Source organism: Trichoplusia ni, chromosome 4 (assembly GCF_003590095.1).
Source record: "Trichoplusia ni isolate ovarian cell line Hi5 chromosome 4, tn1, whole genome shotgun sequence".
Taxonomy (NCBI): Eukaryota; Metazoa; Arthropoda; class Insecta; order Lepidoptera; family Noctuidae; genus Trichoplusia; species Trichoplusia ni.
In genome coordinates this window covers 3,525,522-3,537,629 of record NC_039481.1, presented here as the reverse complement: position 1 = coordinate 3,537,629, position 12,108 = coordinate 3,525,522, and the positions used below count along the sequence as shown (strand labels likewise).

At 33.7% G+C, this 12,108-nt stretch overlaps 2 protein-coding genes across 2 annotated transcripts; one reads left to right on the top strand and one right to left on the bottom strand.

Moving 5' to 3' along the window:
• Nucleotides 1–884: 884 nt before the first annotated feature.
• LOC113492586 (leucine-rich repeat-containing protein 57-like) lies at nucleotides 885–2,081 on the bottom strand. The gene has a single exon (XM_026870092.1). It carries the CDS (start codon nucleotides 1,784–1,786, stop codon nucleotides 1,070–1,072), a length of 717 nt encoding a protein of 238 aa, XP_026725893.1. The 5' UTR covers nucleotides 1,787–2,081; the 3' UTR covers nucleotides 885–1,069.
• Nucleotides 2,082–2,849: 768 nt separating this feature from the next.
• On the top strand, nucleotides 2,850–10,637 carry LOC113492583. Its single transcript, XM_026870087.1, has 11 exons — nucleotides 2,850–3,211; nucleotides 6,343–6,555; nucleotides 6,791–7,084; nucleotides 7,345–7,493; nucleotides 7,575–7,670; nucleotides 7,774–7,856; nucleotides 8,261–8,456; nucleotides 8,546–8,713; nucleotides 8,825–8,934; nucleotides 9,012–9,927; nucleotides 10,074–10,637. Exons 1-11 carry the CDS (start codon nucleotides 3,196–3,198, stop codon nucleotides 10,461–10,463), a joined length of 2,631 nt encoding a protein of 876 aa, XP_026725888.1. The 5' UTR covers nucleotides 2,850–3,195; the 3' UTR covers nucleotides 10,464–10,637.
• Nucleotides 10,638–12,108: the final 1,471 nt, after the last annotated feature.

The window sequence follows — 12,108 nt, the reverse complement described above, 5'->3', positions numbered from 1 at the left end:
TTGTAAGTATTCTAACAATTATAATAAACTTTAAAAGTAATCCAAAATTCAATTCGAGCCAAGTACGTGGCTGCGAGTTTGATTCCCGCATGGGAGAAAGTAGGTAGAAACATTTCGTTTGATTTGCGGATCCTTCTTTGAAATTAATACGATCCTTGTGTATAGACATAAGATTAAAATTTCTTTATTTCGGGGATATTTGATGTGGACAGATCATGATAGATACCTACTACCCACTTGAAAGGTTAGAAACTAGTCACTTATTTTTCGATCGAACATTCATTTACTTTGTTGCAGTACTAAGGACTTGATAAGGTCGTGACGTGCACAATAGAACAGACAAGACAAGTTCATAATTATACTCGAGTATAAACTTCCTTATTCTTTTGTTATTTCCTTTTAGAATACTGACCTAGTCCAAAAATATATAATTAAATGATTCCTTACAAGACACTTATAATGACTAGGAAATCCTCCATAAATCGATCAACAGCAAAGGCTCAAAATGACTCATGTTCACAAGAAATGACAAAACAAAGGATATCACAGAAATTGGACTAATTCCAAAAGACCAGTAAACAAAGTGAACTTATTACTAAAATAGAGAACACATTTTATTTTATATTATTATAATATTAATCATTGTAATTAATTCAATTCTGTAAAATATTAAATCATTTACTTAACAACATGCCAATATTAATTCCATGGATGGTGCCATTACAAAACTGTTATGCTTTTTTTTTAATATAAAGTTTATTTTTCTGGCCAGTATATTTTAAATAAGCACAAAAATGTATGGCTACTGTGTTATATCCTGTGGAACTTGAACAGCTTATAATCATTTAAAACCAAGTACATAAGGTAAAAAAAAAACAATTCAATAAAGAAAATAATATTATATTATATTTATATTCATATACAAGTAATAAATACTATTGATGAGTTAGCTAGATTTGGTGTATAGAATTTACAACGAGAAACTGTGTCCTTATAAGCATATTCAAATAAAACTTGTTTTAAAAATATGTGTTTGATTTGTGTGAGCCCAAACATGGCATACAAAATTTCAAAACATTTTCTTCTTCATAGCGGTGTATCTCTCTGTATACTCATTGAATCCTTCCATTGATATCAGTTGTTTCGACTCAAATAGATTACCATCTAGGTTTATTGTATGCATTTTGGAATCTCTAAGTAAACTAGGTCTTATAGCATCTAAGCTAAGACAATTTTCTTCTAGTCTCAATATCTTAAGTCTAGGTGCTTGATGCAAATCCTCACCAATCGTTGATATTTCATTTTGACTTAGATTCAGCTCAGCAGCATACAGCTCTGACATTCCATTCGGTATTTCTGTAATCTTATTGTTGGAAATTTCCAACACATCTAAATTATGAAGGCCCAGCAATTGCATAGGGAATTCTTTAAGCCTGTTGTTATTTAAATATACTTGTTTCAAGTTTGACAACTTGGCAAAGGAATCCGGTAGAGAAGTGATTAAATTATTCGATATATTGAACATTTCAAGCTTCCTCAGATTGCCAAGAGCGGCTGGAATAGTATCTATTTTGTTTGTATCCAGGTTTAGCTGTTTTAACAGTTTAAATTTACAGATATCATCGGGTAAAGTTGACAGCCGGTTCTTAGATAAGTCTAGATTTCTCAAAGTGTCTGTTAAATTTAGAGCTTCGACTGGAATTTCCTTTAGTCTGTGATCAGATAATTGTAAAACACCTGTTTTCGATGCAGTTTCATAATGTTGTTTAAGTCCTGAATTACCCATCGCAGAGACACAGACGATCTATTTACTGTACAATATTTATCATTAACATGAACTGAAACTTTACGCAACGAAATCAACAAAACAATGCCATTTATAAAAAATGTAATTTACTTGTTTGTTTTATCAAGTGTTGTGTTTTCAACAATTTGACATATTTTCTGTAGTACGTGTTGACAGAGTGTTGACTGATAAGTCAATGTTGCCAGGTTGTTGGGTGGTAATTGCCAAGTATTTAAACCCATGGTTTTGCTTGTAGATTGATTCTCTAGTAGCATTTTTTCTATGTGCCGTCCCATGTGTGTTTTATGATGTCAATATTCTTCAGTTAAACAAATAGTACTTATCAAAATTAATAGTACTTATCAATAATTTTGATTAAAATTAAAATAAAGATAAAAAATACTCCTAAACTTAATATTTAGGAGTATTTTTTTATCACTTAAGATAGATTAAAATTTTAAGAAAATGTATGTTTAATTATTTTTGTACCTGTCCTTCCAAAAGTGTAATAAATTTTATACTGTCGTTTTATTTTTCCAATCGAATGGTATATATTGGTCATTTTATTTTTATTGATACGTAAATAAAGCTGTCGTTGCTATCCTCGTTCACAGAAACCGTGTTGTGTTTTAAATTTACTAATAATGTACTTACAAAACAGTAGAAAATACATTTAAAGTTCTGCTTCTTTAATAAGAAATAAGTGTATTTGCATTCCCTGCCTGTTTAAAAATCACTGGGGAACAAGCAATTATAAAATATTAATATACACAGTATGCAGGTTACTAATGATATAAAATAATAATTGTTTATTTTCCCAAATAAATTATTTTCATCGATTTTCTCATTCCATTATTATGGCCCCTCTGCACGGCTTCTAAGGCATTTCGATTGACAATAAATTACTTGCAAAAATAAAGTTTATAAATTGTTTCTCATAACAGGTGATTAAATTTATAGTGTAAACTTATATCTAAAATATTTGTGTAATTTTTATTTTGTTAAAATAGAAAACTATGATGAATAAAAATATTACTTATTTTTGTGTCCAACAGACAGATTGAAAACACCTTCAACAATAGTGACGTGCAGAGAGGGCTGAAATCCGATAGAACTGTTTCGAAAGGTTATTTTGTTTAATTTATAATGGATTATTAATATGAATTTAGCAATAAAAGTGTAAAGTTTGTTATAATGAAAGTGTAGTCAAGATACTTAACTGTTTAATACAAAGTTTACCCATGATTTTTATGTTACATTTTGTTACCGCGGGAAAACTGTGAAACGTTTGACTAGTATAATGGCCGCAAAAGCGCCAATGCTTTACGTGTTTGCTCTTATAGTATGAAATTTGAGTCCAAAGTATGCTTCCTCAATGCTTTAAATGAGTTAAAAAAATCATAATTGAGATGGACATCAACGCTGGTAAGTAGCTTTTATTAGTTACAAGTCTATATAAGCTTATTTTTTCAAATGCTTTGATAAATTGTGATGATAGCTTTACTCGTAACTTTTCTCAGCGTGCGCCTTCTCTAACAGCCTTAATTTACTTGTTTGTAGAAAATAATCACAATAAAATCAATTTCCGAAAAAATGTACACCGGTTTATGAAAACGTTTTTGTTAAACTGTACGTAGGCACGCACGTCGAGGAATCTCTCTTAGACTCACGATAAATCTAATTGTAAGTAACACAGAAATCGAAACTTACCATAATCTGTGATTCGTGTAATATTACTATCGGTGCCGTAAACTGTTGTTGTCATTTTGAATGAATTATGCCCATAAATACAAACAAAGCAAAAAGTTTATAATATACTTGTTAACAGTGCCCCGAATTTGTTTCATAAATGAATTGTTATCTTATCATGAGACTCGACATTGTGTGTTATATTTCTATAATGTTTTTATTTATAAAAAATAGCTTTTCTGCAAGCAAGATTTTTTACTTTATGCCACTAATATGAGTTTATTCAGGGATCATTATTGTAACACAATTAACATGCATCTATTATTGCTAGAAGCTTAAGTTCATTTTAACAGGTGGTCTGGCATACCCATTAATTAGATTTTCCTTGTTTATGTACAGGGAAAAAGCTTGAACGAGAATATCAATTAACTTAGAGCTAAATTGCATTATTTGTATATTGTAATGCATAAGACCCTAGAATAGTGAAAGAGAGCCTTGAACATAATAATTTTATGTTTAATGGACTTGAATAAATACTCAGTAAGATTACAATACCATAAACATTGTTTCATATTCTTCTATATCTTTTCTGTGAGACATTTGTGAATTGTCAAATTGAATAGAAGCCACAATAAGAATTGTGAGTACTACATCTAATAAAAATGGTAAAATATATCCTTGTTCTCGTCCCTTTTATTCCCTTCAAACTATAGCTGCACATCTGTGCTGAAAGAAATTCAGTAGGCAGTGTGTGATATTGCAATTTTGAAATCTTTTAAATCCTTGCTCTTCTGCCTTAGATCTCAATATCCATAAGTGAGTTTCACTCCTCCTTGCATAAGAAATCGGTGTTGATTTTAACTTTTTGATCTCATATGGTTTATTCTATGTCTTGACATTTCAGTTAACTATTACTCAAAAAAGCTTCAAATTTTCTACCTGAAACACTGGTTTATTTGGTATTCATTGTTATGTTTACAAATATATATTTTGTAAACTGACTGTATCCTGTTCTGAAGAATACTTCTTTGCTTCGTTTCCACTAACAAGACTCTTAAGAGAACCAAGGTGTCAGTGCTCTGCATTAATTGATTGATCTTTAGAACTTTTGTTACTATACAAGAAACACATAAAATCATTCAAGTTTCATTACATGAATCAGTCATATATTACATACCAATCATAGGTCCTTTTTCTATAGAATCTTAGGTCTCCAGCATTAACTTTAATCTCTATTACTGCCAGATACACATTATTGTTTATCTCTGTCCAGCATTTTGTAGAAACAGAGGTGGTATACTGCCTATTATACTCGTACATTACCATGGTGGGGTAGCTGCTATTAAAATAAGAAAAGGGTCAAATATGATAATTTTGTTAAATGATAATCTTGTTTGCCACATTATTGATGTAGCATTCTACACCATTCATGGTCTAGATCTTTTTTCAGACTTACCCATTTGTAAAGTATTGAGATGTTATTCTCATTCCTATTTCTCCCTAGTATGGTTACTGCTCCTTATTATTAGGGTCTATATGGTGAAGGGTTTACATAGGCTTAGGAAGCTTATTGAGGCCAAGTCTTTATGTTGCTTAAACTTTTGTGTTTGTCATGGCACCGTTACATAGTATTGTTCAGTTCTTAAATAGAAAGTGGTCATAGTATAGTGCTAGAAACTTAAACTTCTACATGAAAAGCTTGTTTCAGAAAAAGAAAGATTTCTTAAAATTTTGCTTAGACTTAATTAAGGGAAATTGTATAAAATATATTCATACTTTGACTTCTTTCATTGAATAATTTTAAGTACCAGTGGGACGTTGGTGTGTTCAAACATAATTTACTAACAATAATCCATGTATGTTAAGAAAAAATGATATTTATTATTATTTAACAAACTAATTTCTTTTAACACAATATTTCTGTTATATTTGCTTTCCATTGGAATAATATTACAATTTAAGTGTAAGTATTTTCCTGGTTCCTTCGATTTTTTACAAATTAATTGTACATAATGAATGTAGGTAACATTTTAATTATATTAGATCTTTTTTATTTATATTATTAGAAAATTGTGGTTTACATGTACTTTCATAGTATTATTTTATCTTGTAAGTTCTGTAAATAGATTATTATTTGTTTTTTTGTAGAATAGACACTCATACAATGCGAATGTTATTTAAATAGAAATAAGGAACTTAATATAAATTCATGATAGATTAACAGATTCTGATATGATATGACTCTTCACAATTTCTTCAGAATTTGAATAGAGGATAACCTATTTGAAGCAGTATACAAATAAAAAGGTCTAGCTGTGCGAAATATAGTAATAAAGTATATGCACTTGCCAATTCCTAATATTTATAACACATGTTTATAAGAATAAATATATAAGCAAAAAAACCTAATAATTTACTATCAGACAAATGTGAGTTAAGTAAGAAGGTCCCTAGTCTATCAAAATTTTGCCACAATTTTCTACAAATGTCATTAATGCTAGCTTTCATTATTATACATTATTAATTGCTAGTTATAATTCTCTTGTTTTCGAAATAAGTTGTGTTAAATTATTCACTTTATTGTTATTATCCACAGCACATAACTCATGATGCTTCACCACAATCATATTTGTCTAATGGTATTTGGAAGTAATGAACACTAATCAAGGCTTTGGGTACTAAACTTAGTTTTAATTGGTGATTGTCAACTTGCTTAAATTAATTTAGCTTTTGATATACTTTGTAAATCCCGTTTTTACTAAAAACTGTTATGTTAAATGAATATGTACTAGCCAAAACAAATTACCAGTAAATTGTTAAGGCACATTAATGTAACTGTTTCTTTACTTAATTGGTTTGTTTCAAAGAGGTCTCCACACAGTTGTCTCTGATCGATGTTCTCCTGAGCGACCTTGACAAAACGATCACACCATGTGCTAGCAAAAAGAATGAAAAAAAAGAAGAAGAAACACAGGATGCCATGCCAGACTCTACAACCAACACGGAGAAAAATAATGCTAATCCTTTCCATTGTGGGGACGATGTACTTGTACCCAACAAAGATGGACGATATTATTTAGGTGTGTATTTAAAAGTGTAAATCATCAAAAAATCAGGTAACAGGGTTTTTGGTACACAGAAAATTTTATCTCGAAGTCTTACACTGAGACAAGTAAACTTAAGTTTCAAAATCTTCTGCTGTATGATCTGATGCTTTGTAATGCATGCCTGAAGCTCGTTAGCTATCATCGCAATGTGTGATGTGCGGTGAGAAGCATTTAGATCACTATTAACTAAGTATCGTTTTCAAACCAGGAACAATAGTAGAGTTAAGTACCAGCAATGACAACGACTCGTGCGAGGTGGGCAGCGGGGTTGCGCGTTGCCTGGTTAAGTTCGGGGATGGCACGCACGCGTGGGCGCCGGTGTCGACGCTGAAGCTGCTGAGCGCGCCGCCCGCCGACGATGGCCGCATCATGTGCGTGGTGTGCAAGCGGCGGGAGGGCCCGGCGCAGGGGCCCGCCACCAACGCCATCGTCGCCTGCGACATGTGTGGCCGGGGCTACCACACAAAGTGCCACTCGCCGCCGGTCGAGGCGTGGATAAACGGTACTTACATTGTACTCCTTGCGGAAACACTTTAACTAGATACTTTGTACCGATAATAACCATGCGATGTTAGACCATTATAAAGTTAGGCAATTCAGGCTAAAGAGAACATGAAATTACGATAGTTACTACTCAATAATTTTGACATCCGCCAATTAACTAATACTCACATAAAGCATGAACTAAACCTACTAAAACCCTTTCGATTACTAACATTTACAAAAGTCATGACATTTTCTAAATTCCAAAATGTTGTTCAGGTGCATCATGGCACTGCAAAAGATGCGTCGACCAAAGGTACAGGGTGGCCGCGGCGGAGAATAGGGCGCTCAAGCGGTCTTGCGACATATTTAGATTTAAGGGCGGGCATCAGCGGCGGCAGCAGCAAGAACTCACACCACCTTGCGATGTACGTCTACTGAACATTTAAACGAAATAATAAAAATATATGCTGTGTACTTAACAGGCTAATTTGTTAAATATTTTTCAGACTGCATCAACAACTTCATCTGCTTCATTATCAGATGATAAAGAGGAAAATGAAGATAACTGTTACTGCCGGAAGAAAAGCGATTGGCTCGCGCAGGTATGTTATTTGATATGAATTCATATACAAGTCACATTAATCTGTAGAAAATTGATTAAAATCTAGGGTCGTTTAATATTAACAGGGTTTTCATTATTTACAGATGTTACATTGCTGTCGGTGTACGCGATTGTTTCACCAAAGATGCGTGTCATGTTTACAGTATCCATTGTATGCTGGTGACAAGTAAGTTTCCATCATGAAATTTTACGTATTATCTCTATTCATTAAAAAAATCTTTTTAGCTTAATATAGAAGTGTAAAAGAAGAGTTTTATCATTTCTGGTTACTTTATTTCCACAAAATAAACGCCGCCGGCAATGCACAGACCGCTCGAATACTCTCAGCGGCGCGTCAGCTGTTTTCGACGATCGTCCTCAGAAATTCATGTTTTCTATTTGTAAAATTTAACTGTCTATCATGAAGTTTCAGGTCTTACTCTAAATTTCTGCTAGAAATAATCCGTGTACAGTGTGACCTAAATAGAAGAAACTGAAAACCGAATAACATCAGTTTCTTTTATTCTTTAACTATGAGATAGTTTTATATATTTAACTATGACATTATCCTATCCATATAATCTCTTTCAGATTGTACATATTCGCGTGTGCAGAATGTAATGGTGGCACGGAATTTCTACGGCGACTGGAGCTCTCTTGGTTGGACCTAGCGCATCTCGCTCTGTATAATCTCACTGCATACAACGCGCCGAATTATTTCGACCTAGACGGAGTTATAATGCCGTATATAATGGATAATTGGCATGCGCTTCAGTTGTCTGAAAAGGTTAGTGGTTTTGTTTAATGCTGTTTTAGGATTTTCTCTGTTATAATAATAGAAATTAATCGAGTGAACTTTATTCTTACTTCCTTTAGATGTGGCGGACTCCTGTGAACGAACGTCGAGAAAGAATTTTAACCGCGTTGACAGCGGCTCGTAAACGTTTCAAATGTGGTCGAGAAATGAAAAAGCGAGCTACCATATGGGGTCTGCGTTGTCGCCGCCCTCCAGTGCCGCCAGTGCATCTTAATCTATTGGAACAGGTACATAATCTCTTTCTTCTCGTTTAAACTACAAAACTGGTTGCTTTTTTATTTCAAATATAAATTGTTCCAGTAACATCCATTCACCTTATATTTTGCTATTGTTATCAGGTTAAGAAAGGAGAACCATTAACTGATGCGTTAATCCATGAGTATTCTCCAAAATTGCGGTTTCTACCGCGAGCGCCTTCGCCAACGCCGCTTCCGGTTGTTGATGACAGGTACTTTATTCATCATATGGATTATTAGTAAAATTACTAGAGAAAAAAACCGTCCTAAATGTATTCGTTTGTTTCAGCTTACAACCCTCTAGCAGTAACAATAACGAAAACAGTTCCTATAAAAATCACTGTATGATTGTCCCCGTCGATGGTCATTGGTTAAATATAATGATGGGCAAGCGGTTTCATGAAAACCTAAACTCTAATTCCAATTCAGAAAATGATTCTACTAGTTCCTATGAGTCTATAAAACCTTCGGAAATCGACGAACAGCCTTCTCCTTCCACTTGCACCTCTACTGCTAGAAACACTGATGCCAAAGCTGATAATTTAGAAAAAATGACAGAACTGAATGAAACCATCACAAATGAAGCTACATCAATTTGTGATGAAAGTCCTCCTGTGCCATCCTTTAACAATTCTTTAGTTCCATGTTCTGTAAAGTTAGATAAAATATCCAAAGAGAATATAGATGATACTAGCGTGAGTAAGAGTGACGTCACGAATGTGAACATTAACACTCACACCACGAGAATAGCTACAATGAACCTAGAAGTATCTAAGTTGTCTACTAAGAACATTATTGAACATTCCAAAATAATGTCCCTGCAACATATGGATAGTCTGCCCTCTTTCACTAGCAACTTTAACCATGACATGGAGTCGTCAGGCGACGAAACCTCGAGCAGGGGCACTCTAGACGCTATTATACCACCGCTAAAAAATTTTCAGGGTAAAAATAATCCATTTTTAATGCAGAATACATATTCATCAAAGAAACCATTCTCATCGTCGGCAAACACATATAATAAGCAAAATGGAAAACAAAGCCACTACCACTCACGATTCTCATTACCTAATTTAAATCCTCTAATGGGTCCTCTGGTGAGGCCGTTAAAGCGCAAGCTTAGCGAAAAGGATATCGTAGTGGGCCCAAACGGCGAGGTGAAGAGAAGAAAGTATAGGAGACCTCGTAAATATTTACAGTCACAGGTATATAATCTTATTCTAAATACTTATCTTACGAAATGACTTCTTTGTGGATTTTTACTTCCAAATTTAAAATCATAAATAAATATATATTAAAAAACTCCTCGTATACTAGAACACGATTAATTGAAACTCTCGATTTATTCCAGCTGAATAAGTCATGTCCTCTGCCAGATGACAACAACAAGCCGATACAAAACGAAAACGGTGAAGTTGCTGCTCACAGCGGCGAGCACATCAACAACGTGAAATTTCACGGTAGAAGACTGAGACAAAGACAAGAGAAAAATTACTACGAGAATGCTCGAAGAAATACGAATAATACAACTAGTAATAATAACAGCGTAAAAAGTTTACAGCTGAGCCCTCATAAGGCTAATAGTACTGCTGCCGAGGTAGACGCGCAGCAGCTGTCGGCGCTCAAGTCTAGCGTGCAGTCGTACTTCCGCGCCGGACAAACCTTCTGTGTGCTCGCGCGCCGGATAGCGCCCGGCGCCGCGCCCGCCTACCTCATAGAGTGGGACTCCAACGCATCCTAATGTGCGACAACATGAATTTATTTAAATATCTATACATATTATTACTGTAATAATATATAACTAAGTGCTTGTCTGTAGTCTAGTTGTACAGTAAGATCAAGGAATGTGATATATTATTATTCCAATTGGAGTTTGATATTTTATTTAAGAACCCCATAAACTCTTTTACTTGTATTTTGTGTTTTTATAACTTGTCCCCCAGGATGTTAATTACCTGCTTACAATACATTTAATATCATGTTTCCGTCCGGAATGCGGGATTCCCCCATAACTGTCCACTCACAACATCGAAGATTTCTTAAAAATTGTTTACGCAAAACCCCCTTATTACAATAGCATACAACCTGGTGACAGACATACAGAATAATGACTACTCTTCCGTTTTCACACCTTGGTTATGGTTCGGAGATGAAAATCGCACTTATTACTATTACGTGGATTTAGATTCTATATTATTGTACATTTATATATAAACGTACGACTTCTATAAGTAATGAATTCATCAGCATTATTTATTTTTGCGAAAAAAGCAATGCAAAATTTCAACAATGAGCTTGTAGTCTTTCTCAAATCCCTTATCAGTAACTCTATACTTACCAAGACTTCTTATTCATTCAGTAAGTTTAGTTTCCCCGAAAACACTGAAGAGTTTTATAGAAGCATTGCTATCAAAAGGAACGTGGTCTTCAAGATCGGGATCATCGAGAGATATCTCGGTTCCTGTGAGATCTCTCTTACTAACTACTCTAACGCAAGTCACTAAACGGATTTAGATAAAACTTGGTACTCATAGTTTTATAACCAGAATTAACACAAAGGATAGTTTTATCCTGATTTTATGTTCCCGTAAAATCATTCACACATGGGCAACAGCTAGTCTACAACATTATTATTTTATACGGTATTTTTTTTTTGTAAATCTGTATACCGAAACGTAAACTACCGTTCTGCAGAATCTATATAAATCTGTGTCTTTTTATAAACAAACAAACAGAAGCTGTATTGTTCCGCATTCATATTTTAAAACCCAAAAAAAGCATGTGCTCTTAAGTAAATTGAACTTGTAAAACTTAGTTTTCATCTCTGAAAAGTTACATTTTTAATTTATTTCCCAAAAATGTATCTGACTTAAAAAATAATATGGGACCAAACCTCCACAACCAGCACACATTGTTTCATTATCGTCTCGAAGTCCATAAAAGCTATCCCCGCTTTTGAGAATCTGATATGGTACTCGATAGAACGCTGAGGGCAGAGAATATGGTAATAACGGAAGTATAAAGGTATGAGGTATCCAACACGGTAGCAGTAGCAGGTACACGGAGAGCAAGATGTTCGCAAACACTATTTAATATCCGTGGAATTGGTAAGGCTTTTCATTGGTAAAAAAGGCCTCAAGCAATATCTATTAAAAATTTAGTTTCAACCTCATGTTTTTTACCCAATAACACTAATTGTTTTACTGAAGCTGAAGCCTACTAAAATTAACATCAAAAACATCGTGATTATAAGAAAAAAAACATCCAACCTGCCCTCGTTACTAAATTTTGGACTTAAAATGCACGAACACGAAAAATATTACGCTTGTAGTTAGTAAGAAAAACAAATACTAAAACGACTAGATCTTTGTTAAACGAAAACATAA

What these genes read in the sequence shown, in the direction of transcription:
- LOC113492586 (XM_026870092.1), bottom strand. Translation starts at nt 1,786, where the DNA reads ATGGGTAATTCAGGACTTAAACAACATTATGAAACTGCATCGAAAACA.
- LOC113492583 (XM_026870087.1), top strand. An exon ending in AAAGCGATTGGCTCGCGCAG is followed by an intron (nt 7,671 to 7,773) that starts GTATGTTATTTG and finishes CATTATTTACAG; the next exon opens with ATGTTACATTGCTGTCGGTG. An exon ending in GTAAATATTTACAGTCACAG is followed by an intron (nt 9,928 to 10,073) that starts GTATATAATCTT and finishes GATTTATTCCAG; the next exon opens with CTGAATAAGTCATGTCCTCT.